This window comes from Hyla sarda, chromosome 4 (assembly GCF_029499605.1).
Source record: "Hyla sarda isolate aHylSar1 chromosome 4, aHylSar1.hap1, whole genome shotgun sequence".
Classification (NCBI taxonomy): domain Eukaryota; kingdom Metazoa; phylum Chordata; class Amphibia; order Anura; family Hylidae; genus Hyla; species Hyla sarda.
The window spans coordinates 326,614,654-326,640,073 of record NC_079192.1 but is presented as its reverse complement, the minus strand read 5'-3'; the positions used below and the strand labels follow the sequence as shown (position 1 = coordinate 326,640,073).

Below are 25,420 nucleotides of genomic sequence, written 5' to 3'. Positions count from 1 at the left end.
ATTCATATTTCAAAGACTAGATCCATTCCGGGTGTGGCAGGACCATTTAAAAGTCTATAATTTACGTACACAATGGAATTACAATATAATTACGTGTCTGTAATTGACTTCAATAATAAATAAGACCAAATGTATGCCTAAAGGACACTCTTTCTGCATATGTATGACTATTGATGTATATGGACATTTAAAGGAGTACTTCACCCCTAGACATCTTATCTCCTAGCTAAAGGATAGGGGATAAGATGTCTGATCACAGGGGGGTCCCATTGCTGGGGACCCTGTGATCTTCGTGCTGCACCCGGCATTCGTTTAGAGTTGTGGGTTCATCGCCGGTGGCTTGTGACATCATGGTCACGCCCCCCTTGTGACGTAATGGCCGCGCCCCAACAAGCAAGTCTATGGGAGGGGGCTGTCACATCACCCTTCCATAGATTGGCAATGAGAGGACGTGGCGTGATGTCACCAGGGGGGCATGACTGTGAGGTCACGAGCCTCCGCCCCGCATTGCCAGTCATCCGGCACGGTGCAAAGTTCGCTCCATGCACCGGATGTCTGTGGTGCCGCAGCTGAGATCACTGGGGGTCCCCAGCGGCGGGACCCCCGTGATCAGACATCTTATCCCTTATCCTTTGGATAGGGAATAATATTTCTAGGGGTGGAGTACTCCTTTAAGATCTTAATGTAGGCTTCCCTGGTATATATGATTTCCCTGGCATACATGATGACCTGTTATCACAAACTTGATGTGATCCTGCCATTAAATAGCCTAGAATCCAGACTGACACACATTAGCTACGCTTACACGCTGTAGAAAACAGTCAGGACGGGAGAGTGCTTTGCTATACTAGGGATCTTGGCTCATAAACGATTTCTCTAGACTAGATACAATTGGAGCAGTTTATTCATTTACTGACACCAAGCAGAGAAAATAGTGTATGATGGAAATGAAAAGTACATTAGTACGGTAAGTACACTGCATTTATCATCATTATACAATCATTACAGAGGACTTGTTAGCTCTCTGTCTATTTTAGTACTCCTGCTGTCACTCCAGTGCCTCCTGCTTGCACTGCACATGATGCTGCCCTCACTAGCCTTCTTTACCTGTATGTACTTCACATGACTGCAGAAGCCAGTGATTGGCTGCAGCATCAAGTGCACAATGTATGGGCCATCATACTGGCACTTTTGAGTCCGGGGTGAGTAAAGGTTGTTTTCTTTTTTTTTTACTATTTACACTTACAAGACAGAGTATCCTGAAAGTTTATTAAAAGCTTAAAGGGGTACTCCACCCCAAGACATCTTATCCCCCTATCCAAAGAATAGGGGATATGCTGTCTAATTGCGGAGATCCCGCCGCTGGGAACCCTTGCGATCCCTCTGCTGCACCCAGCGTTCATTTAGAGCATTGGGTGCAGAGATGTATGCACGTGACGTCACGGACGCGCCTGCTCGTGATGTCACAGCCACACCCCCTCAATGCAAGTCTATGGGAGGGGGTTGATGGTTGCCACGCCCCCTCCCATAGATTTGCATTGAGGGGCATGGCCGTGATGTCATGAGGGGGGTGTGACCGTGAAGTCATGAGCCTACGCCCCGCATCACCAGTCATCCAGCATGGAGCACAGGATGTCTAGAGCAGTGTTTTTCAACCACTGTGCCGCGGCACACTAGTGTGCCGTGACATAATGTAAGGTGTGACATGGGAAAAACACCCGCCGTGGGATATCTCTGTGTCCCAAAAGTTGCTTTCGGGACACAGGGATGCCTCTATTAAGTCCCTGCAGCCCCGCGTTTACTTTAAAAACGTGGGGACCACCGGGAGGTGGCGCACGCAGGGACGTCACTGACGTCCCATGCGTGCGCCCATAGCAACAATCGCGGAGGACCGGAGCAGCGAGGAGGACGCACGCTGTCAACTTGGTAAGTGTTACCAGCGGCGCGCCTCCTTCAGTGTTCCGAGCACCGCTCCTCTGGTCCCGGGACCTACTGCTATAGAGTAATTAGGTACTATACTGGACCTAATGTGGGGGGACCATACTGGGCCTAATGTGGGGGAACTATACTGGACCTAATGTGGGGGACTATACTGGACCTAATGTGGGGGAACTACAACCTAATGTTGGGTAACTACAACCTAATGTGGGGGTAACTATACTGCCAACCTAATGTGGGGGTAACTATACTGCCAACCTAATGTGGGAGAAAATAAGATATATTCAAGATAAGATATATGCAGTGTGCATAGGAATTTGTTCATATTTTTTTTTTTTTGCTCGTCAACCTCGGTAGGGGTGCACCGCGGGAAAAAAAATTTCCAAGGTGTGCCCCGACCCAAAAAAGGTTGGGAAACACTGGTCTAGAGTGCCACAGCCAAGATCGCGGGGGTCCCCAGCAGTTGGACCCCTGCGATCAGACATCTTATCCCCTATCCTTTGGATACAGGATAAGATGTCTAGGGGCGGAGTACCCCTTTAATTGCTTTACCCATGAGAAGAATGGGTGAAGTGGTTCACCCTAGATACAGTCACTATATAAAACAAGGTGGCAAGTTACTTCACAATGAATGTTATGACAGCTAGACAGCTATGCTGATTAAAAGTCTCTAAATAGGCTGGTAACACTTTTGGTGAGGGCGCTGTAGGGGACCTGCATAGGTTGATTAAGTGTGGTGCAAATTTTTTAAATGACTTCATTAACTGTTTGCGTCACGATTACCTATCACAGGGCATATGCTAAAATAGGTTGTGATGTGATAGCCTTGCAGTACTAACTCAGGCTGGAAGCCCACAATGAGAATAGTGTAAGCAGAATGGTCCTTGGTCAGCTACCCCCCTCTTCTATCTAGACAATTCTCCCTCTTGGAACAGGAAAGAGAATTTAGAAGATAATTGCCCTCTTAAAGTAAACTGAAAACAGTTGTGGGTGAAAACCATATACTGACCCTGACAGAAGGGTAACCTATAGCTTCTGGGCCCCGATGCAAAATCTGCAACAGGGCCCTATGTGCCAATTATAATACTGGTCTCTTATGGGGCAGATGTGCTTTTGGGCCTTCTTAGGCACCAGGGCCCTGATACGACTGCTACCTCTGCACCACCCATAGCTCCGCCCCTGGACACTGAGTGTTCTCAAGGTAATGTTAGCAACTTGAACTAGACTTGCATGTAGCAGTTTCTAACTTGAATAACATCTAGGCCTAAACAACTTTTCCTCACAAGGCCTAGCAGGATGAACACTGGCCTGAGCCAGACTAAACTGTTCCAGCCCTATATGTAGAGAGGATGGATTTGGGGACTTAATAGTAGTTTCTGCATAGAAGCTATGTATGCATTCTATACATTCCTATACATACATAGCCTATCAGTAGTGGCAGCAAAGAGCAAAATGTTAACCCTTACACAACCGTAATACCTCAGTGTATGCCGTAACATACTAATAATAATATAAATATATCTGTTCTTTTAGAGGCACAAAGAAAATCCAAAACACACATCTGGATTAGGTAACAGCATTTTTTTTATCCTATTTTTATTTACATTTGCTGCTTAGCAAACATTCCAATATGTTTTTGTACCATTGACTTGTAAGAATGACAACAGTATCCTCTTGTGTAACTTTCAGTTCTGACCGAGAGCGGAGAGTTGTGTCATTTCCCTTTTCACTATGCCCGCATGCAGCACCACACTTGTATCTCAAAAGGAAAGAATGGACCCAGACCATGGTAGGGATAAGTCCTGTTCTGTTTATGTTCTGCTTATTTGTCCTTTATGTTTCATGTGCTTAGTCACCTTTAAAGGGTACCTCTCATCAAAAAAAACTTTTGATATATTATAGATTAATGTATGCAGAATAACTTCACAATTGCATGTTATTAAAAAATATGCTTCTTTCTATTTAATTTTCCACTTTGAAGAAATGACCACTAGGGGTCTCCCTACCAGTCCTGGCAGCAACCATTTCAGACTCATGCTGGAGTCCTAAACACTACAAGCTGCCAGTCTGCTTTGTTCACAAAGGAGAACACTCAGAGCTGCCAGCCTGCTTTGTTCACAGCCTGTTTGGCTGTGAACAAAGCAGGCTGGCAGCTCTGAGTGTTTAGGACTCCAGCCTGAGTCAGAAATGCTTGCTGACTGGACTGATCGGGAAAAATACAATAGAAAGAAGCATATTTTTCATTAACATGCTATTGGAAAGTTATTCAACATTCATTAATCTAAAATATATCAAAAGTTTATTTGATGAGAGGTACCCTTTAAATTTCTATGTACAATCAATAATACTTACACAGAGGTTTGAGTTATGTGGGGGACAGTGGTACCCTGATCTTGACCCACAACACTGTCCCTATCTATTTGGACAATCTGCCCTAAATGGCCGCCCCCACTGGGCGACGCTCCCTTACCTATATCCTATAATTGCACAGGGCCTAGCTTAGTAAGGACAGTGTCTAAAAGATCAGAACCATGCGGACATGACCATGACAAAATCACAACCAGAAACAAAGTCAGGTCACAAGCCAAGGTCAGAGCCAGAAGGTAACCCCAAAGACAAGGGCCATAACCATACTAAGGTCATAGTTTAGAAGCAGAATCAATACCAGAAGATATTGTCATTAGTGTTAAGCGGCATAGGCCATATTCGAATTTGCGATATTTCGCGAATATATGGATGAATATTCGTCATATATTCGCTAAACTCGCATATTCGTAATATTCGCGTTTTATTTTCGCATATGCGAAAATTCGCACGCCAGTCTCACACAGTAGTATTAGAGCCTTCTTTACACCACAAAAGCTGGAAGCAGAGAGGGATGATCACTGTGACGTGTACTGTGAAAAAAAAAAAAAAAACACGAATATTCGTAATTACGAATATATAGTGCTATATTCGTGAATATTCGCGAATTCGCAAATATGCGATATTCGCGAATAAATTTCGCATTGCGAATATTCGCGAGCAACACTAATTGTCATAGGCAGAATCAGAACACAAGACAAGGTCCAGGGGCAAAGGTCAGAGTACTGGAGATCCAAAATATAACATGTGTGTTAGTGCAGAGAAACAGAGGCAATCACAATGTACCATTGTTTAGGAAGGCGGAACGCTGGCGCCAAATCAGGTTAGCCTGGCATCTCTGCCTCCTGATAGGCTAACCAGCCTTGTCATTAGGACTAGTCACCACAGCAAAAAAGTGGCGCTATTGATACCGCAGAAGCAGGGAGGAAGAAATCGCTGCTAGGACATGTAATTACATTACAGTATGTATATGTAGTTCTCTCACAGTGTTGAGGCAATTTCCCAGTCACCAGATGGTTTTGTGCACAACACCTCTGTTGTCATAAAATATACTGTAGCCACGATCCTCTAGATCAGTGGTCTTCAACCTGCGGACCTCCAGATGTTGCAAAACTACAACTCCCAGCATGCCCGGACAGCCGTTGGCTGTCCGGGCATGCTGGGAATTGTAGTTTTGCAACATCTGGAGGTCCGCAGGTTGAAGACCACTGCTCTAGATTATAGTCAATCCTAGTCTAGTAAGTAAATCAGCAAATGGACCCAAAGACAAAAAAATTGATCGTATCGGCACTAGTGCCTTGTTTTTGTGCTATACCTTCTTACATTTTAAGTGCTGTCCAGAGTAGGAGAAAATCACCATAGAAAACATATGCTGCTCTGGACAGTTCCTAAAATGGACAGAGATGTCAGTAGAGAGCACTGTGGTCGTGATGTCAGCAGAAAGCACTGTGTTCCAAAAAGAAAATAATTTCCTCTGTAGTATTCAGCAGCTAATAAGTACTGGAAGGATTAAGATTTTTTTAATAGAAGTCATTTACAAATCTATTTAACTTTCTGGCACCAGTTGATTAAAAAAAATAAAGTTTTCCACTGGAGTACCCCTTTAACCTCTTAAGGACCCAGGACGTATGGGTACGTCCTGAGTCCCGGTCCTGCGATATAACGCGGGGTCACACGGTGACCCCGCATCATATCGCGGCGGGCCCGGCGTCATAGTGAAGCCGGGACCCGCCTCTAATAGCGCGGCACTGATCGCTGTGCCGCGCGCTATTAACCCTTTAGCCGCGCGGCTCAAAGCTGAGCCGCGCGGCTAAAAACAAAAGTGAAAGTTGCCGGTTAGCTCAGGGAGCTGTTCGGGATCGCCGCGGTATAATCGCAGCATCCTGAACAGCTGTAGCACAGGAGGAGGTCTTCTTACCTTCTCCTGTGCTGTCCGATCGCCGAATGAATGCTTCAAGCCTGAGATCCAGGCTTGAGCATTCAATCGCCGAAAACACTGATTGATCCATTTCTATGGAGATGGATCAATCAGTGTAAAAGATCAGTAAATGCAATGTTATAGCCCCTTATAGGAGCTATAATATTGCATAAGAAAAGTGTAAAAAAATCATTAACCCTTTCAATTATCCCTTCCCCTAATAAAAGTTTAAATCACCCGGCATTTCCAAAAATAAAAAAAAACATTATGTAAATAATAATAAAAATAAACATATGTGGTATCGCCGCGTGCGGAAATGTCCGAATTATAAAAATATACCGCTTTTTAAACCGCTCGTTCAATTGCGTACGCGCAAAAAAATTCCAAAGTCCAAAATAGCGCATTTTTGATCACTTTTTATACCACAAAAAAGTGAATAAAAAGTGATCAAAAAGTCTGATCAGAACAAAAATGGTACCGCTAAAAACTTCAGATGACGGCGCAAAAAATGAGTCCCCATAGCGCCCTGAACACAGAAAAATAAAAAGTTATAGGGGTCAAAAGATGACCATTTTAAACATATACATTTTCCTGCATGTATTCATGATTTTTTTCGGAAGTGATACAAATTCAAACCTATACAAGTAGGCTATCATTTTAACCGTATGGACCTACAGAATAAAGGTAAGGTATCATTTTTGACAAAAATTGTACTGCCTAAAAACAGAAGCCCCCAAAACTTACAAAATAGTGTTTTTTCATCAATTTTGTCGCACATTGATTTTTTTTCCCGTTTCACCGTAGATTTTTGGGTAAAATGACTAATGTCATTACAAAGTAGAATTAGTGACGCAAAAATTAAGCCATTATATATAATTTTAGGTGAAAATTTTTAAGAGTTATGATTTTTTAAAGTTAAGGAGGAAAAATTGAAAATGAAAAAACGGAAAAAGCCCGGGCCCTTAAGGGGTTAAGTACATTTTATGCTAGAACATTAGGATGTTGTCTTCTATGAACCTATGCACTAGCACCAAAAAGATCAATTATTTTTTTTTATTTTTTTTTTCATTTGGGCCCATTTGCTGATGTATCCCAAAGCTAGGCCATCGATCACTAAACCCAGGGCAAACCTAGACACATAAATTCATATATTGTAAATTTCAGTTTGGATACCTGTATGTAAGAAATCTCAATGATAAATAGATATTCTGCTGATGACTGACAACTACTTGCCTGCCCGGTGAGTGTTCTCCTTACAGCTATTTATCTCTGCCATGCTTTTGTGCTCCTAGGTGCTCCCTCACTAGGAATTTTAATATTGACAAGAGTTGGTCCTATTGTGTGGAGGGTCACAAAGTGACAGGTATTATTCCTAAGCTTTTTATTTTCTTCTTAAGATGATTTTTATTACAATTATATCATCATTTTTACAGCTACACTGTGCTTCCAAATACTACCATCTAAATACAGCCCTTAAATAATACATTGTTCCGTGCTATACAATGATTTTATATACTGCAGTAACGAAACCATACAATGACCTAACTAGAATCATGGGCATGCTTGCGCCTGGGCTCCATGTAATCTCTAATGCTTGCTGCATAAGGTCGGGTTCACACTCTAAAGATTTCGCTCTGAATTTCCTTATGCTTGCAGCAGCCTCTCATAGATATTAGTGGTATTCTGACTCTTACCATATATGCTCGTGTATAACCCCAGTTTTTCCAGCACATTTTTTATACCTTGGCCTTGCCAGCGGCGGCGAGACACAACAATAGATCTGGCGATCGGGTAGATCCGTGAACACCCCTCCCTCTAGTTACTTGCTAGTCCACTCCATGCATTGTGCAGGGCCCTTTGACATTGCAGGGCCTGCTGGTAACAAACATGTGTGCCACACACAGGCACATCTGTTATCAGGGGAGAAGATGTCAGTGACGTTACAAGCCCCACCGGAAAGCAGTGCGGCAGAGTTCCAGGCTGCTGCAGCCACTACATAATGCCGTTTTATGAGTAAGTGGGTGACAAGCCTTCTGAAAATGTTTGATTTATAAATATTAATATGGTACAACGTGAGTTGTAGGTTTGAGCCAGCTGCATCGGCTGTATCAGGGCATGTTGCGTGCTGCAGTTAGTAACTACAATGCACAGCATGCCCTATTTCAGCCTATGCAGCTGACCCAAACCATTTGGGTCAGCTATATCAGGGGATGCTGAGCATTGTAGTTGTAACTCCCAGAATGCCCTGATACAGCCTATGGCTGCATTTCCCACCCTAGGCTTATACTCGAGTCATAAAGGTTTTTTTCCTAGTTTTTGTGGTAAACTTAGGTGCCTCGGCTTATATTTGGCTCTGCCTATACTCGAGAGTAGATGTTAGAAGTTCACCTACAGAACTTTCGATGAGGGATTGGATTCTGCCAGAAGAATCAACATGTTCATTCTCTTGGCAGAATTCGAGTGAAAAAGCCCAATGGAACTTTGAATTTCGGTGTCTATTTTCACAGCAAAGTCTGATTCCACTAAATTTTCTCAGTGTAAACATACCATAAGGGTACTACAATAGGGAGCTCAGACATTTACAGCATATTGTCATACATTTAAAGGGTTTGTGCAAGACATACTTTCTACATTAAAGTATGACCCGTCCCACTGGGCAATACTTCCTGGTCTCAGAAATGTCACAAGGAGCCAGACGATCAGGCTCAGTATAAACACGGTATGCAGTTAGCTCCCTCTAGTGGTGGCTGTATGCAGCATAGTTTGTTTTCAATCAAGCTCCAACTGCTATAAAGACATGCTAAGAATTTCATCAATGCAGAGCTGTGGACCTCAATATGACTTGATAATAAGAGTTTTCCTTTAAATTGTCCAGCGTTTGTCTAGTGTACTTTCTGCACGGATCTGGCAACTGTACCACCCAGCGTTAGCTACTTCTCTCCGCAAGACAAACACTGGACTTACACTTTTAGGGGGGTATTTGTCATGTGAAAATTGTTGTATGGTTGACAAAAAAATGGCAACTCACCAGTGCTTGCTCATAGCTAGCGAAGATTTTAAGGGGTACTCCCGTGGAATTTTTTTTTTTTAAATCAACTGGTGCCAGAAAGTAAAACAGATTTGTAAATTACCTCTATTAAATATATGTAGTATACTACAGAGGAAATGCTTTTCTTTTTGGAGCTCATCATACTCAAGGGGAAAAGCCTCCAGCCTCTGAGAGAAATGCAAAAAGACTCATTACAGTAATACATAGATCAAAAGGTATTTTACATATTAAAGAGGTACTCCGGTGAAAAACTATTTTTTTAATCAACTGGTGGCAGAAAGTTAAACAGATTAATAAATGACTTCTATTTAAAAGTATTAATCTTTCCAGTACTTAGCAGCTGCTGTATACTACATAGGAAGTTATTTTCTTTTTAAATTTCCTTTTTGTCTCACCACAGTGCTCTCTGCTGACACCTCTGTCTGTCTCAGGAACTGTCAAGAGCAGGATAGGTTTGCTATGGGGATTTTTCCTGCTCTTGACAGTTCCTGTCAGCAGAGAGCACTGTGGTCAGACAGAAAAGACATTTAAAAAGAAAAGAACTTCCTCTGCAGCATACAACAGCTGATAAGTACTGGAAGGGTTAAGATGTTTAAATAGAAGTAATTTACAAATCTGTTTAACGTTATGGCATTGGTTGATTTACAAAGAAAAAAATAGAAAAACTTTCACCGGAGTACCCCTTAACACATGCATATTATTACCAACCAACAAATGGGCTTTAGGTAAATCAAAAGAGAAGAACCAATGTCTCTGTGTATCACAAATTACCAAAGTCACAACATATAACCACAGAGACAGTCATTATGCAAAAAGTGTACAACCTTTATTAGAGTAATTATTAAAAACACATAAAATGGAACAGGTACAAACAGATAAAAATAGGCGGCTCAAAGAAGTGGTATGAAGCTGAATAGCAGTATTGATAACAATTGATTGGACAAATGCCTAAATGGATATATATAAAAAGCCTGCTGTAAAGTCATGTAAAAATGACCAATATATGAACAGGTCTACCCACAGAGCTGTGCACCAGTGTAATTATAAGCTAATCATATAACTAGGGTTACCCATATAAAAATGCAAATCCACATAACAGATAAGGTGCAGTGTCACCAATACAATAAATGGGGTACTACCTTGTAGTGCACATAACTGCTGCCAATGTATTGGCAGGTATCAGCCCCCACAAACAATAGCCCACAGTACAGATAGGTATAACACCGCACACCATCCGCGTGGAAAAACAGGACAACCCTTACCACTGATCCACCACCCCAACGCCGTTTTGCATAGAGCTTCTTCAGGGAATGTATGGTAACTAATACAGACATTTCATTTATATGCCCCCAACACCAATCACAACACAGAAAATAAATAACAATAAGCATCACCTGTATGTGCTTCCTCTATCTCGCATGGCCGCCGCCAACTTGGACCGCACTGCGCATGTCCCGGCGTCTAGATGATGCGGTGCGTCCAACACGTTATCACGCACGGAGGATGTGCAGTAGGAATCCGGCCTGTGGACTTGCGAGATCTCGCATAACCGCTGGTGAGAGTGCGCGCCTGCGCACATCCCGCCAGGTCCGCGTATTGGCCATTGTATGTGAGGGCAAACAGGCAGGAAATTAGCCATCACTATAGACATCATAAATGTGCAATATAATATGTTACATTCGCAATAAATTTCAAGTGAAACATAAATAACTATCTAGTTCATCCTATTTAAAAGATAAAGTGCAAAATAATTATGAGAAGGGGAAAAAAAGTGCTTGAGTGCTGCAAAAAAATTGTGCAAACCGGTGAACACACGTGACATGCTAAATCTCAAAGAAAATATAATACTGAGTGTGTCAATAAATATCATAGTTCAAATATATTAATATATGTGCATATAAATAAAATACATATAAATATATCTATAAGAAATTAGTAGAAAAAAAAATTCATAATAAAGAATTTTAATTGTAAACATATGTGTAAATGTGCAATTCATATATAATATTATACAAGGTGATAGATGTATAGTGAGATTATTAAAAAAACATGCAGTTATGTGCACTACAAGGTAGTACCCCATTTATTGTATTGGTGACACTGCACCTTATCTGTTATGTGGATTTGCATTTTTATATGGGTAACCCTAGTTATATGATTAGCTTATAATTACACTGGTGCACAGCTCTGTGGGTAGACCTGTTCATATATTGGTCATTTTTATATGACTTTATAGCAGGCTTCTTATATATATATCCATTTAGGCATTTGTCCAATCAATTGTTATCAATACTGCTATTCAGCTTCATACCACTTCTTTGAGCCGCCTATTTTTATCTGTTTGTACCTGTTCCATTTTATGTGTTTTTAATAATTACTCTAATAAAGGTTGTACACTTTTTGCATAATGACTGTCTACATGCATATTATTGTGTATACAGATCTTAGGGCACATTACTACACTGATTTCAGCATTTTGTTTCTATTATTTTCTTACTAATTACAGTAATGCTTTAAGCATCTTTAATGTATTATACATATATACTGTATACACTTATTATACATTTTTTCAGATCATTGTAAGAACAACCCTTGTGAGTCTAGAGGTGTGTGTGAAAACACTTTAAGGGGATATCACTGTGAATGCTATGAGCCATACACAGGCAAGAATTGCAGAAAAGGTAAGCATACAAATACCCTTCAATATCCAGAACTTTAAAATGATGCATTATATTTGAGAATGCAGGAAATATCTAATTCTAAGTAAGTTACTTTTAGATATCATAGGCAAAATCCTTGCACTTCTAACAGTGGAGTGCTTAGTGCTTGTGCATAGTCCATTTCCAAACTGAAGGCTACTTTAATTGAGGCTCACATGCAATGTTAGTGTGCTTTTTATTATGTCTTTTGATGAGGTTATTGGCTATGTACTTTTGACAGGTGAAACATGTAAAACCGTGTTTCACATTCAGAAACTGAACAGCCAAAAATTTTACTGTAAGAACGTCTAATGGCAGCCTAAAGAAAGCAAGTCTAATAATAAAGAAATCACCCATAATACATTTTGTGAATTTGTGACTTTAAAAAGTTCACATTTTGAGATTGCTGTACAGCCATGAATAAGGATGTATGAAACATTCAAAACATGTTGGACTGAAATAAAAATATTTTAATTTTGGAGGAACCTTGTTGTGTAAACACACCTTAAGGAGGGTGGAGTCGTGTATGCAATTTTTTGTGGCAGGTTTTGATGCAGTTTTTGAGTCAAATTAAAGAGTAAATCCAAAAAGAATGAAAAGTATGTGGGCGGTTTAAAAAATGGTGGTGTTTTTGTGGTGTTTTGTAAATGCTTCATGCTGTAGCTATGGCATTTTTTTCAACTTGTTTGAAAAAACAAACAAAAAAAGCTTACACATTTTTCAACAGAAATCACATGATTGAAAAAATTCACATAATTTGTAAAGCACATATTAATTGGGAGAAACATCATAGACCACAAAATCATGGAGGAATAGGCCTGAGTAACCACACTAAGTGGGGTGCGCTTGCCTGGCAACTGTACCACCCAGCGCAGCCTGCGCCTCTCCCATGCTAAAAACTAAAGATCGCACAGGCTCACAACTTTGGACTTGTGCAAACAACTGTTTGTCTCAAATACCTGCAGTTGTGAGTCCAGCCGAATGAAAGCTTTGTCTGGTGAGAGATGCACTTGGAAGGTATAGTGAAATTAATAGGTACATATTTTCTTTATCTTCTAGACAAATGCTATGATGAAAAACTGCAAGAGTATTTCGAACCCAAGGAAAAATGGCTGAGGTATACACCCCCCATTTTGGAAGAATGCAACTGCCATGAGCATAGAAAAGTGTGTAAAAAAACCACTGGGAAACGTAAGTTAAAAATATGCGCAAATTAAGAAATATACAACACGCATACAAAGATATTGGGGGTGCTAATATATCTGCATGGTGACAAAAAAGAGAGAAATAAAAGTATGAAAGAGTACCTGTCATCAAACCATATTTACTAAACTAACTCAGATTATATTTCCTAACTACTCCTAACACCCCTCCTGCCCTTCAAAATTTTTCCAAACTTTAAAATCTCTGTATCATACCTTTACCCTTGTCAGCAGGTGCGCCATCACTGAAGCCTGCGAGATCTGTGCTAGGGATCGACCGATTATCGGTATGGCCGATATTATCGGCCGATAATCACGATTTTGGGCATTATCGCTATCGGCAATTACCTTGCCGATAAGCCGATAATGCCCCGCCTCCCGCACCGCCCCGCGACCGCCCCCCTCGACCCGCCGCAACCGCACCGCGACTGCCCCCCAACCCACCGCGTCGCACCCCCCACCGTAGTGCTGGGCAGTATACCGGTATGGATTTTTGCCCGAGTCAATAAAAAAATTTAAACTTACCTGTAATGGGGGTGGTCCGGGCCATCCATCCTTCCTGTAGTGTCCGGCGGCATTCCGGGTGGAGGGTGAACCGATCCGGGCTGTCCTTCTCCGGGGGTCATCTTCTCCACTCCGGGCAGGCTCCGGCCTAGTACGCTGCATAGATGCCGCTACGCCGTGACGTCAGGGTCGTTGCTGCGCACGGGCGTCACTGCGCAGCGGCGTCTATGCTGCGTTACTAGGCCGGAGCCTGCCCGGAGTGGAGAAGATTACCCCGGAGAAGAAGTACAGCCCGGACCGGTTCACCCTCCACCCGGAATGCCGCTGGACACTACAGGAAGGAAGGATGGCCCGGACCACCCTGACAGGTAGAGGGAGAGAAGCGGGTGGTGGCGGCGGTGGCCTATGGCACCGCAAAAGCCACTGCAGTGCATTGATTTAAAGCGCCCACTTTAAATCAATGATCTGCAGCGGTGTCGCGGGGGGTAAATAGCCGATAAGTTATACCGGAATATCGGTATAAGTTATCGGCTATCAGCCCTAACCTCCACGATTATCGGTATCGGCCCTAAAAAAACTATATCGGTCAATCCCTAATCTGTGCCTCACCATGCACCTCACGCACTTCCTGAGTTTGGTCTCCTGCCAGGACGGGAGGAGACCAAACTAACTGATTGACTTGCAGCAGGGAACAGAACAGATCCATCTAGTGGCCATTTTTTACAATCAAATTAAAAACATATAAAGGTTGAGAATTTTAACTGCAAGTAAATAGCAAAGAGTATTATAATTACATAAGGAACAATATATTGAAAGTTTAGTTGGTGACGGGTACTATTTAAATGTTGCAAAAAACAAACAAAAAACAAATGAAAACCCTAATCTGCATCATGGGTAATTAGGACTGCCTGGAAAGGAGAGTCACATAGGGATGGCAAAGGCTTGTTCTATCTGTCAACAACAATTTCAGTCTTCACTATTTTTCTTTTTAGAAAAGAGGTCCAGTACTATGTGTTGTCTAGAATGTGTACTATTTTAGAGATAAGAAGACCAGTTTGATTTTACCTTCCTTAATAAAACACTGAGTGCTGCAAGGCAACAATGCTGTGTATATCATAGAACATTTTATAGCTATCACAGTGCAATGACAGGAATAGGGGTTGGCACTTGATGGCCACCTATTCACCCCTTGCTGCTTTGGATTTTTAGAGTGTGCTCGCAACCCATGCCTCAATAGAGGACACTGCATTCAACACAAAGATGACAGGGTCTGTGGCTGTGCCCAGGGATTTTCAGGAAAGCACTGTGAAATAAGTAAGTATTGATATAACAAATGGAGATACTTTTTTGTGCCTTTAGGGGCTCATTCACATCATGATTATGTCCTATGCTTCCCGTATACATCAGCAACCTGTTAAAATGAGATGCAGAAGTATGTGCACATACTGGCAGTGTCCCGCCTGGACATAGGGAGAGATTTATCAAAACATGAGGAAAACAAGAGGAAAATTGGCATAGTTGCCCGTAGCAAGGCCTCTAAAAAAAATAAAAGAAGCAATCTGTTTGGTTACTATGGGCCACTGGTCAACTTTTTTCCTGATCAGGTTTCAATAAATCTCCCTATCATAAACCAGTTAAGACCATCTATTGCATTTGTACATTTTTAGGATTCAAAAGCCCAGCAGACAACACTCACAGAAAATGCACAAATATGTCCAGATAAGTTGACTAGGTCCCGGCCATTAAACTCAATGGGGCTGCTTTCATCTCATGCGCCTAAACTTAGGCATCCGATTTTGACAGGTTGCTGTACAATCAGTGAAGAGTCGGACAGATTTGTGATGGAAACATGCCCTAACCTTTCTTGCAAATGTTTATTCCGTTAAGATCATAAAGAGACTTGCTACAAAGGCAATGGCACCAGCTACAGGGGCACAGCAAATGTCACTGTATCAGGAACAACCTGTTTAAACTGGGAGTCTGACATCATAGAACATGAGGTTTCACGGTACAGCGGAAAGCATGCAGAGAGAAATGGCCTAGGACCTCATTCGTACTGCAGGTAATACCAGTAGCATATTACACTATGACATCATATTGTGGTAAATTCAGGAATATTTCAAGCGCAATTTACTACAAGTGGAATTTAAATGTACCATCACCAATGTAGCCATGTGCTCCTCTAATTGTGTTCACTGTATTCTATATTGGTGTTACATTCTTCAATGTATTGTATGTACGTTTGCAATATTAACTGTTGATTGTTTGGTTCTGTAGTGCTATAAAAGGATCTGCTGAAAGGAAGTGAGTAAGTGTGTGACTAAACCACATAACAGGCAGACATTCCCAGTATGGAGTACAATGATTTTGGACTAGGAGTGTGTTGGCCAAATGATGGTCAGGTACCACGCTCTAGTAAGAAATGCGAATGTTGGCAGCATACATGTTTGCACATGTGCCACGGTGGTCAGGAGAAAATTCTGAGAAAAATGTTGTGGTCCTTTAGGCTCTGCTCACCCTTGCACAAAAATAGTTAACTTGTTTGTACCCAAAAGTGTCTGCAACTTTCAGTGTGGTATGACCATCTTACGTTCTTATTACACAAAAAGAAGGTTGCAGCCACACTCTATATTTGATCACAAAAGTAAATATGAGGCTTTATGCCCAGAAGACATAAGTAGAGTGAACGTGTTAGGGTCTCATCTGCAGTGAGGCAACCTCCACACATTGAATGTGGGGGGTCACATTATGATCAAAGAGTGAGCTAAGAGCCTCAATTTTACTTTTGTGATCAAATAGAAAAAGCTGCTGCCACCTTCTTTTTGTGTATTTTTTATTTGCATGGGTGGCATGCACCCATGCATTTGGTTGTTGTGCTGGCTATGTCTATGTGTTTTTTTTGTACTATACTTATTTGCCTTAGTTCAGTCACATTGCTTTGGACTGCTTTGGACTGAGCTACTATGAGCTGCACTAGCAAATATAGTTTCAACCAAATGACGCTGTGCATGGTACACAATGATGGGTATGACTATTGCAGCCCCTTCATGTAACTAATCTATGGAGTTTCAGTTAAGTCATCCAGATAAAGTGATGCCTACCTCACAATTACAAGATGACCACTTGGGTTAGGTACTCCCTTATATTCTAGTGACCAGGATAATACAAATCTGCAGACTGGCATATAAAGACATAAAACACACTTCTTACAGTATGACGTTTTTTTTAAATCCTCAGGAACCCAGATGGTGACACACAACCTTGGTGTTTCACAATGAAGGAAGAAAGAGTGAGCTGGGACCATTGTTTACTTCCACCCTGCAACCAGTTACCAGGTAAATGAGATGAATGGGCAGAAACCTGGTGATTAGTTTGTTTAATTAAATCATCTTATTTAATGTATCAGCAATAAACATATAATTGATGTTGATTTATCACGCCAATGTAAAAATATTGTCAGGAGGATGCCCCTTCTAGGTAAATGCTCCTTGTAACAACATTTACAGAAGCCATTGCTATCTAGTACTCACCTCAACGAGGGTCGCTTTGAGGGAAATTACATCAAACCATTGACATCAATCAACTTTGTGTTAATGTATACAACATTAAAATGCACCCTGAAAGTAGGGTCCCTTGGTGTGTATAGTGCATGTAGAGGAAACCCTGCCGACATGCAGTGGCCAACAGCTGCCCAATTTTGTTGTTAATACAGCAGTTTTAGTGGCAAAACTGAGCATCCATGAGTTGCCGAATGCATGTACTATCCACACTGTGAAACTCTAAAAATTGGCTATGGAGTTTCTGAAAAAATCTGGATTTAATCTAGAGCATATTATTCATTTACAGTATTGCTAAGTCCCCCAAGTAGGTAGATAGGTGCCCCTAGTAGGAAGATAGTTGCTCCCAATATGGGGAATGCCCCCCCCCCCCCCCTAGTGTAGACAGGCCCCCCAGTAGATGCATTTATTTGTTCCCTCTGTGTACATAGATTCCACCCAGTGTAAACAGGTCCCTGGGTAGATAGGTCCCCTCCAGAGCAAATATATACGGACCTCCTCTGTGCTCCTCTGCAAACTGTCTGACAAGTTCAGGTCTCTAAGTTCATCGCACAAATGCCTCCTGCACCACTCCTACTCTCCTACAGACCTCAGGCCTAATAAAAACCGCTTTCACTTTTAAGCTGAGTATTTTATTATCTTTCTGGAATGTGCAATATATGTAATGGTGTTTCCTCGGAGGGAAACAACGGGTTAATAGAAGGTATTTACCTGCTATCCGCCCCTCCACCTGAGAAGCACCATATAAATGGCTCTAGCTTACTACTGTAGTCATGCTGAGACAAAGGGTCCTGTGACCTGAAACGTGTCCATGAATTGACTTGTGTGCTTTTCTACTATCCGCTGTCACCACCTGCTTGTGGTTCTTATCCTCGATCAAGATAAATGGAAGACTTTTACATTTCTGGCTGACCTGGTTCTTATTCACTTTCAACTTTTACCTGCAAGCGTGTCGAAGGATGTATTTGTGGTTGAAAGCAACACTTGCTTACTTGTGGATCCAGGGCAAGTGCCCTAGATTCCCAGTGCTAGCAATCGCCCAAAGTTGTGCCCCGACCCCTTGGGCCAGGTAGGTGGTGGTGCCCTAGGGGGTGTTGCAAAGGTCAACTAAGACATTTTTTTATTTTACACCTGAATGTTCTAGAATTTCCAAAAATAGTCCAAGCCAATACTTTGGCACTGCTGTAAAACTGGCTGATGGTGACCAACATTATAAAAGGGAATAATTGTTGGCAAAATACACATTTTATAAAACAACATAAACTAACATTTATGACATAGAAGCCTAAAAAAGCTCTTTGAATTATAGGATCATGAAAAAAGGAATACGGTATTAGCTACAACTTGTGCATAGCACTAAAATAACCTAAAATTACAATTACGTATATTCCAGTCTGAAGGTCACCAATTAAAAACAGAAAGAAGATCTTTGACATAAAAAAAACAAAAACCTATTAAAACAATGAATTGCTTCAAACAATACTTCCAAAGTGACATGTCTCTTTACAAAATGATGATGTTTATGTCTTCGCAGCTAGTACTTTACCCCCACGAACCTCTAAACCCAAGCCTACCACACAGCATGTGCCATCTGTCAATATCTCTGGTACTCCTGGCACTTCAGAAGCTCCAAAGAATCTTACACGAATCATACCTACAGACTGTGGAATCACATTTCGGAAAAGTCCCTCTATAACTCCACGTATTGTAGGTGGATTGGTAGCGCTCCCCGCATCTCATCCTTATATGGCAGCGATTTATATTGGGGACAGCTTTTGTGGAGGGACTGTTATCTCCTCCTGCTGGGTTTTAACCGCAGCTCACTGTTTGGATCGTAGGTGAGATCTAAAATTTCTGTTTGTCAAGTAGTTTGCTGACAAATACGGTACCTATTTCTGATCTGGTTAAATTAACCAACAATGACAACTCAAGATTCATGGGCTGTTATATGTTATTTACTAATCTTTATAACTTTTATGAGTAAAGAAAATCCAAAGGATAGGGGATAAGATGTCTGATCGCAGGGGTCCCACTGCACCCGGCATTCATTTAGAACGTCGGGTACAACACCATAGGCTCGTGACGTCACGGCCGCACCCCACTTGTCGTGTCATGGGCATGCCCCTTCAATGCAAGTCTATGGGAGGGGGCGTGACGGCCATCACGCCTCCTCCCATAGACTTGCATTGAGGGGGCATGGCCGTGACATTACGAGTGTGGTGTGACCGTGACATCACGAGCCTCCTACCCGCATTGCTAGTCATCCGGCACAGAGTGAAGTTCGCTCCATGCACTGGATGCCTGAGTGCCGCAGCCGAGATGAGGGGGGTCCCCAGCGGAGGGACCCCCGTGATCAGACATCTTATCCCCTATCCAAAGGATAGGGGATAAGATGTCTAGGGGCAGAGTACCCCTTTAAAGATTATCTATCGCGTGTGGTTCCTCAAATTTTTATTCTTAGCCATGTACCAAGCAAGCAGCAGCAACCTGACATTACCAGGCTGGGCGAGGACCATTATTATTGTCCCTTCCCAGCCTAAATAATGTCAGCCTGTTTCCACCTATGCCCATGAGCTCCATTTTTGAAGCTCTGGGCCTGTTGGTACCAGCTTATTGGTACCCCTTTGATGGTGGGTACCAGGGTAAAAATTGTGGGTTTAAAAAGACACGACACACTGCAAAAAAATATTTTATTACAAAAAAAAAAAAATTGTGTTTATTGATATTGTTTGATACCATTTCTTTTCAGACCAAGTGTGAAGGATGTCACTGTGGTGCTAGGGCAGAGTCTGTTTAACATTTCAGACCAGCGGACTGTCAGGTTCCCAGTACAGAAATATATTCTTCATGAGGCCTATTCTGATGATACATTTCAGCATGATATAGGTATGATGCAAAGTGCAAGGAGGTTGCGATAAGGGGTGTGAGTGAAAATTTTTTAAATGCTGATGTAACAAAATGACCTGTGGCAAAGGTGGCATCCTCCAAATCAATCACACTTCTGTGAAATAACACTGTCCACTCAGGATGCAACACTGATTGACAATCAATTTCACCTGCTGTTGTGCAAATAGAACAGACAACAGGTGGAAATGATAGGCAATTAGCAAGACACCCCCAATAAAAGAGTGGTTCTGCAGGTGGTGACCACAGACCACTTCTCAGTTCCTATGCTTCCTGGCTGATGTTTTACTCACTTTGAATGCTGGTGGTGCTTTCACTCTAGTGATAACATGAGACGGAGTCTACAACCCATTCAAGTGGCTCAGGTAGTGCAGCTCATCCAGGATGGCACATCAATGCGAGTTGTGGCAAGAAGGTTTGCTGTGTCTGTCAGCGTAGTGTCCAGAGCATGGAGGTGCTACCAGGAGACAGGCCAGTATATCAGCAGATGTGGAGGAGGCCGTAGGAGGGCAACAACCCAGCAGCAGGACCGCTACCTCCACCTTTTTGCAAGGAGGAGCAGGAGGAGCACTGCCAGAGCAATGCAAAATGACCTCCAGCAGGCCACAAATGTGCATGTGTCCACTCAAACGGTCTGAAACAGACTCCATGAGGGTGGTATGAGGGCCTGACGTCCACAGGTGGGGGTTGTGCATACAGCCCTACACTGTGCAGGACATTTGGTATTTACCAGAGAACACCAAGATTGGCAAATTCGCCACTGGCGCCCTGTGCTCTTCACAGATGAAAGCAGGTTCACACTGAGCACATGTGACAGACGGAGTCTGGAGATTCCATGGAGAATGTTCTGCTGCCTGCAACATCCTCCAGCATGACTGGTTTGGTGGTGGGTCAGTAAAGGTGGGGGGTGGCATTCCTTTGGGGGGCCGCACAGCCCTCCATGTGCTTGCCAGAGGTAGCCTGACTGCCATTAGGTACCGAGATGAGATCCTCAGACCCCTTGTGAGACCATATGCTGGTGTGGTTGGCCCTGGGTTCCTCCTAATGCAAGACAATGCTAGACCTCATGTGGCTGGAGTGTGTCAGGCGTTCCTGCAAGAGTAAGGCATTGATGCTATGGACTGGCCCCCATTCCCCAGACCTGAATCAGATTGAGCACATCTGGGACATCATGTCTCGCTCCATCCACCAATCCCACGTTGCACCACAGACTGTCCTGGACTTGGCGGATGCTTTAGTCCAGGTCTGGGAGGACATCCCTCAGGAGACCATCTGCCACCTCATCAGGAGCATGCCCAGGCATTGTAGGGAGGTCATACGGGCACGTGGAGGCCACACACAATACTGAGCCTCATTTTGACTTGTTTTAAGGACATTACATCAAAGTTGGATCAGCCTGTAGTGTGGTTTTCCACTTTGATTTTGAGTGTGACTCCATATCCAGACCTCCATGGGTTGATACATTTGATTTCCATTCATAATTTTTGTGTGATTTTGTTGTCAGCACATTCAACTATGTAAAGACGAAAATATTTCATCCGATTAGTTCATTCAGATCTAGGATGTGTTATCTTAGTGTTCCCTTTATTTTTTTTTAGCAGTATATATGATTATAAATAAAAAGCAGCACTAAAATGCCATAAATATTGTGTGTTACATTTTAAAAAGAAAAAAAATGGAATTTTAAAACATCAGAAAAGGAGGAGTCCTGAGCAGTTTCGTTATAAATGCTCAGCCACTGGTACTGCGGACAGTGGCTATAGATCAACCATAGAAATTCTCAGTTTTCATCTCTACTGAGCTGGATAAAATATAAAATAGATACAAAGTGACGATATGAACTGATAATATGTTGTTGTTTGTGTTTACAGCTTTAGTAAAATTACAAGATGTAAAAGGCGTCTGTGCTCAGTTCTCACAATTTGTACAACCCGCCTGTTTACCAAAAAACAACAAAAGTGCTTCAGGTGCCCAACACTGTGAAGTGATTGGTTGGGGCTATCAGTACCAGGGTAAGGAGATCATTGAAGTTAGGCTGGGTTCACACCACGTTTTTGCAATACAGTTCCCATATACGTTTTCTATTTGAAAACCATAAGGAACCGTATCGAAAACCGTATGCATTGACTCTCCATTGAAAACCGTATGCCAAACGATGCATCCGGTTGTGTTCATTTTTCATCTTGTACAGTTTTGTCCGTTTTTTTCCCGTACCCAAAACCGCAGCCTACCACAGTTTTTGGTCCGGGTGTAAAACCATATGGAAACTGTATACGTTTTTTTTAACATGGGAGTCAATGGGAACCGTACAGAACTGTATGTGCGTACAGTTCCATCCGGTTTTCACCATCCGGTTTTTGACTTTGCACAGTTTTTTTTCTTGGAATTTCAATCAAACAAGTGAAACTTTTTCATAATAGAGTGAAAAGTTAAAAACGTACACTTTTTTTCTTAAAAACTGATGCAACCGGACATCATTTTTCAAACTGTATACGGTCTTTAACCATATACAGGTTAAAATTTGTACACACGTTTTGATACAGTTTAGTCAGGTTTTGAGGAATCCATTTTCATCCAAAAACCTTATACGGGAACTGTATTGCAAAAACGTGGTGTGAACTCACCCTAAAGGTCATAAAGTGTTTAAAGCTTTTACAGAATCTTCTATGTCTTCATGTCTGTAACCTCTTCTGTATCTGCAGGAGCAGAGCACTATGCGGTTTTTCTGCAGGAAGCACATGTGCCTATTATCCCTAATTCAGAGTGTCAGTCTCCTATTGTCCATGGCAATAAGATTTTACCAGGAATGATGTGCGCTGGATTTCTAGAAGGAGGTGTAGATGCATGTCAGGTCAGTAAATATACAGCATCACAATAGTGTTTCTCCCTCTGTAGCAAGAATTAAAGGGAACTAAACAGCATATTTTAGCATATATATATATATATATATATATATATATATATATATATATATATTTATATATATATATATATATATATATATATATATATATATATATATATCGCTTGGCAAAGTGTTTTATATGCTAAAATCATTATCCTCGCCATCCCCTTGTGCCCCCAGGGATGGTGAGGATGTTAAGTTATAAAGTCCCCCCGGCAAGTAGTCCCCTGGGTGGGGACTTACACTTTCCAGCTTCGTTCACTGCAGCCGTGGCCCTGCCCCGACGGCTTAAATGACGGCTTGCGTCACCACTCTGCTCCCAAAGCTGGTAAGTGTAAGTCCCCGCCCAGGGGACTACTTGCCGGGCGGCCCGGGGGGACTTTATAACAAAATATCTTCACCATCCCTTGGGGCACAACGTCCCCAGGGGATGGTGAGGATAATGATTTTAGCATATATAACTCCTTGCCAAGCGTTATTTATGCTAGAATCTGCTGATTGGTTCCTTTTAAAGCTATGTTCACATGGCAGACTGTCTGTGCGGAATTCCACAGCAGCAGAGTCCCATTGTAGAAACATCTGGCGCGGAGATTCAAATTCTGGTGTCAACAGAAAGAAAGGACATGTCCATTCTTTCTGTGGACTCCAAAAGGAATGCATTGCTGTCCCGAGCGGTCCTAGCGCCGACATATTATGCCAGTTCTCCGCATTCAGCTTCTCTGTGTGGACATTCCCCGGTGTGAAAGTAGCTTAAAGGGGTAATGTTTCTTCTTTAGGAGAATGTCATTAAGACATGTGGAGACTTTTAGACATTCAGGCTGCACTGGGAAGAAGGTTATGCAAAGCAGTTCTCTGAAGCCACCTTTTAGAGGAAGCTTTCCTTTCAAGTCAGTGTGTGACTCAAGTAAGAAGCCATATAACATGACTAGAGATTTAAGCCAAGCTAGACAGGATAGGTAACTTCTCCTTCTGAAGAGTTGTCTCTGACTTGGCTCAAATCCCCAGTCATATTGGATAAATTCAGCATATGTTCAGTTTATGTATTGGAAATATCAGACAGGATAAAATCTGATAATGCTGGTACAGTATGTGTTGGGATAACTACTAACTAGAAAACCTATTTGCATTTGTCCCTATAGGGAGATTCAGGAGGACCCCTTGTATGTGAAGTAGATAACAAAGAAAATGTATTTGGCATTGTAAGCTGGGGATCTGGATGTGCGGTGGAGAATAAGCCTGGTGTATATACAGATGTGTACACTTACATCAATTGGATCTTAGCTAACATCAGCTGACGGACATCATGTGTATAGGAATCAGACAAATAGCAACATTTTTCAAAATCCACAATAGGTTATTTTATTTTCATTATGTTAATTTAGTATATCCACACATAGAAATCTGATGAAATGTGGTTTGTGATGTCTAATAAACAAGGCATGACATGTACAATGTGAGCGAGGGGGATTATATTATACAATTATTTCTTTATTACTCAAGATTATCTAAAGGCCTAAAATTACTTATTCCCTATATGAATTAAAATGTATGTGGTTTCCCAGCACCAGTAGATATCCTGGGGCTTCGGACTGCTTCAGGCAGCTTGGCAGCACAAGGTGTTGGGCCCATCAAAAGACCTACTGTTATATTAAATATGTTCACACTTTATTACAAAGTAATATATTTTTCTGATTAATTCCAATATTATTTGTATATATGTTGTTAATGTGTTACTGTACCCCTGAGAGTGAGCAGAGAACCCCATGTGACCCTGCCTGCCAACAGGAACCCCTAAAGTCTCCCCTACATAGAGTAGCGGGGGGAGGAGCTACCCCTGTTCCAATTCTAGTTACTGCTGAACACAGTCTGATTCAGATGTGTTGTACTGTGTGCTCTGAGGGAAGGACTAGCTCAAATCTACAAAAGTAGAGAAACAGAAAAGTAGCCGCACATCCACCATTTGTATTTTGATCTACTTGCTTCTCAGCATAATATCAAAAACTAACAGGTTGTTAGTATACATTTTGATCAAAAAGTACAAGCCCATTCACCATGTCAAGGCCACCTAGTAAGAGTGGGTCCCTAACCCAACACTGGCGTAGCGCCGGGTGGCAACCACTGCCTCTGCAACACCAAGCCCATAGGGGGAATGACCCAGTGGCCAGGCAGCCCCACTGCTGCCCAACTAAGCCCCCAGCTTGAGGCCACCCCACCCCACAGACAAAGCATCACAGCAACCACGGCTGCCACAGAGCACCACACCAGTGTGAACACCTACCATGTGCTCCCTGCCAGTGGGCTGGGAGAATGTTATGAGGAAACCCTTATGCAGTCTCCTGCTAATTAAAAACACCTGAGCCGAATGGGTGGAGTGGAGTGC

The 25,420-nt window shown here is 42.2% G+C and overlaps 1 protein-coding gene across 2 annotated transcripts; it reads left to right on the top strand.

Annotated features, from left to right (window-relative positions):
- Window positions 1–870: 870 nt before the first annotated feature.
- Window positions 871–24,808, top strand: F12 (coagulation factor XII). 2 transcript variants are annotated; one of them, XM_056569444.1, is made up of 14 exons: window positions 871–967; window positions 3,472–3,508; window positions 3,628–3,727; window positions 7,513–7,583; window positions 11,843–11,950; window positions 13,028–13,159; window positions 14,884–14,988; window positions 15,562–15,736; window positions 16,912–17,009; window positions 18,766–19,069; window positions 19,981–20,117; window positions 22,007–22,147; window positions 22,838–22,986; window positions 24,180–24,808. In XM_056569444.1, exons 3-14 carry the CDS (start codon window positions 3,678–3,680, stop codon window positions 24,333–24,335), a joined length of 1,626 nt encoding a protein of 541 aa, XP_056425419.1. In that variant the 5' UTR covers window positions 871–967; window positions 3,472–3,508; window positions 3,628–3,677; the 3' UTR covers window positions 24,336–24,808. The 2 variants fall into 2 exon arrangements, with proteins under 2 accessions (XP_056425419.1, XP_056425418.1); XM_056569443.1 differs by lacking the exon at window positions 871–967 and adding an exon at window positions 1,168–1,202.
- The last annotated feature ends 612 nt before the right edge of the window (window positions 24,809–25,420 follow it).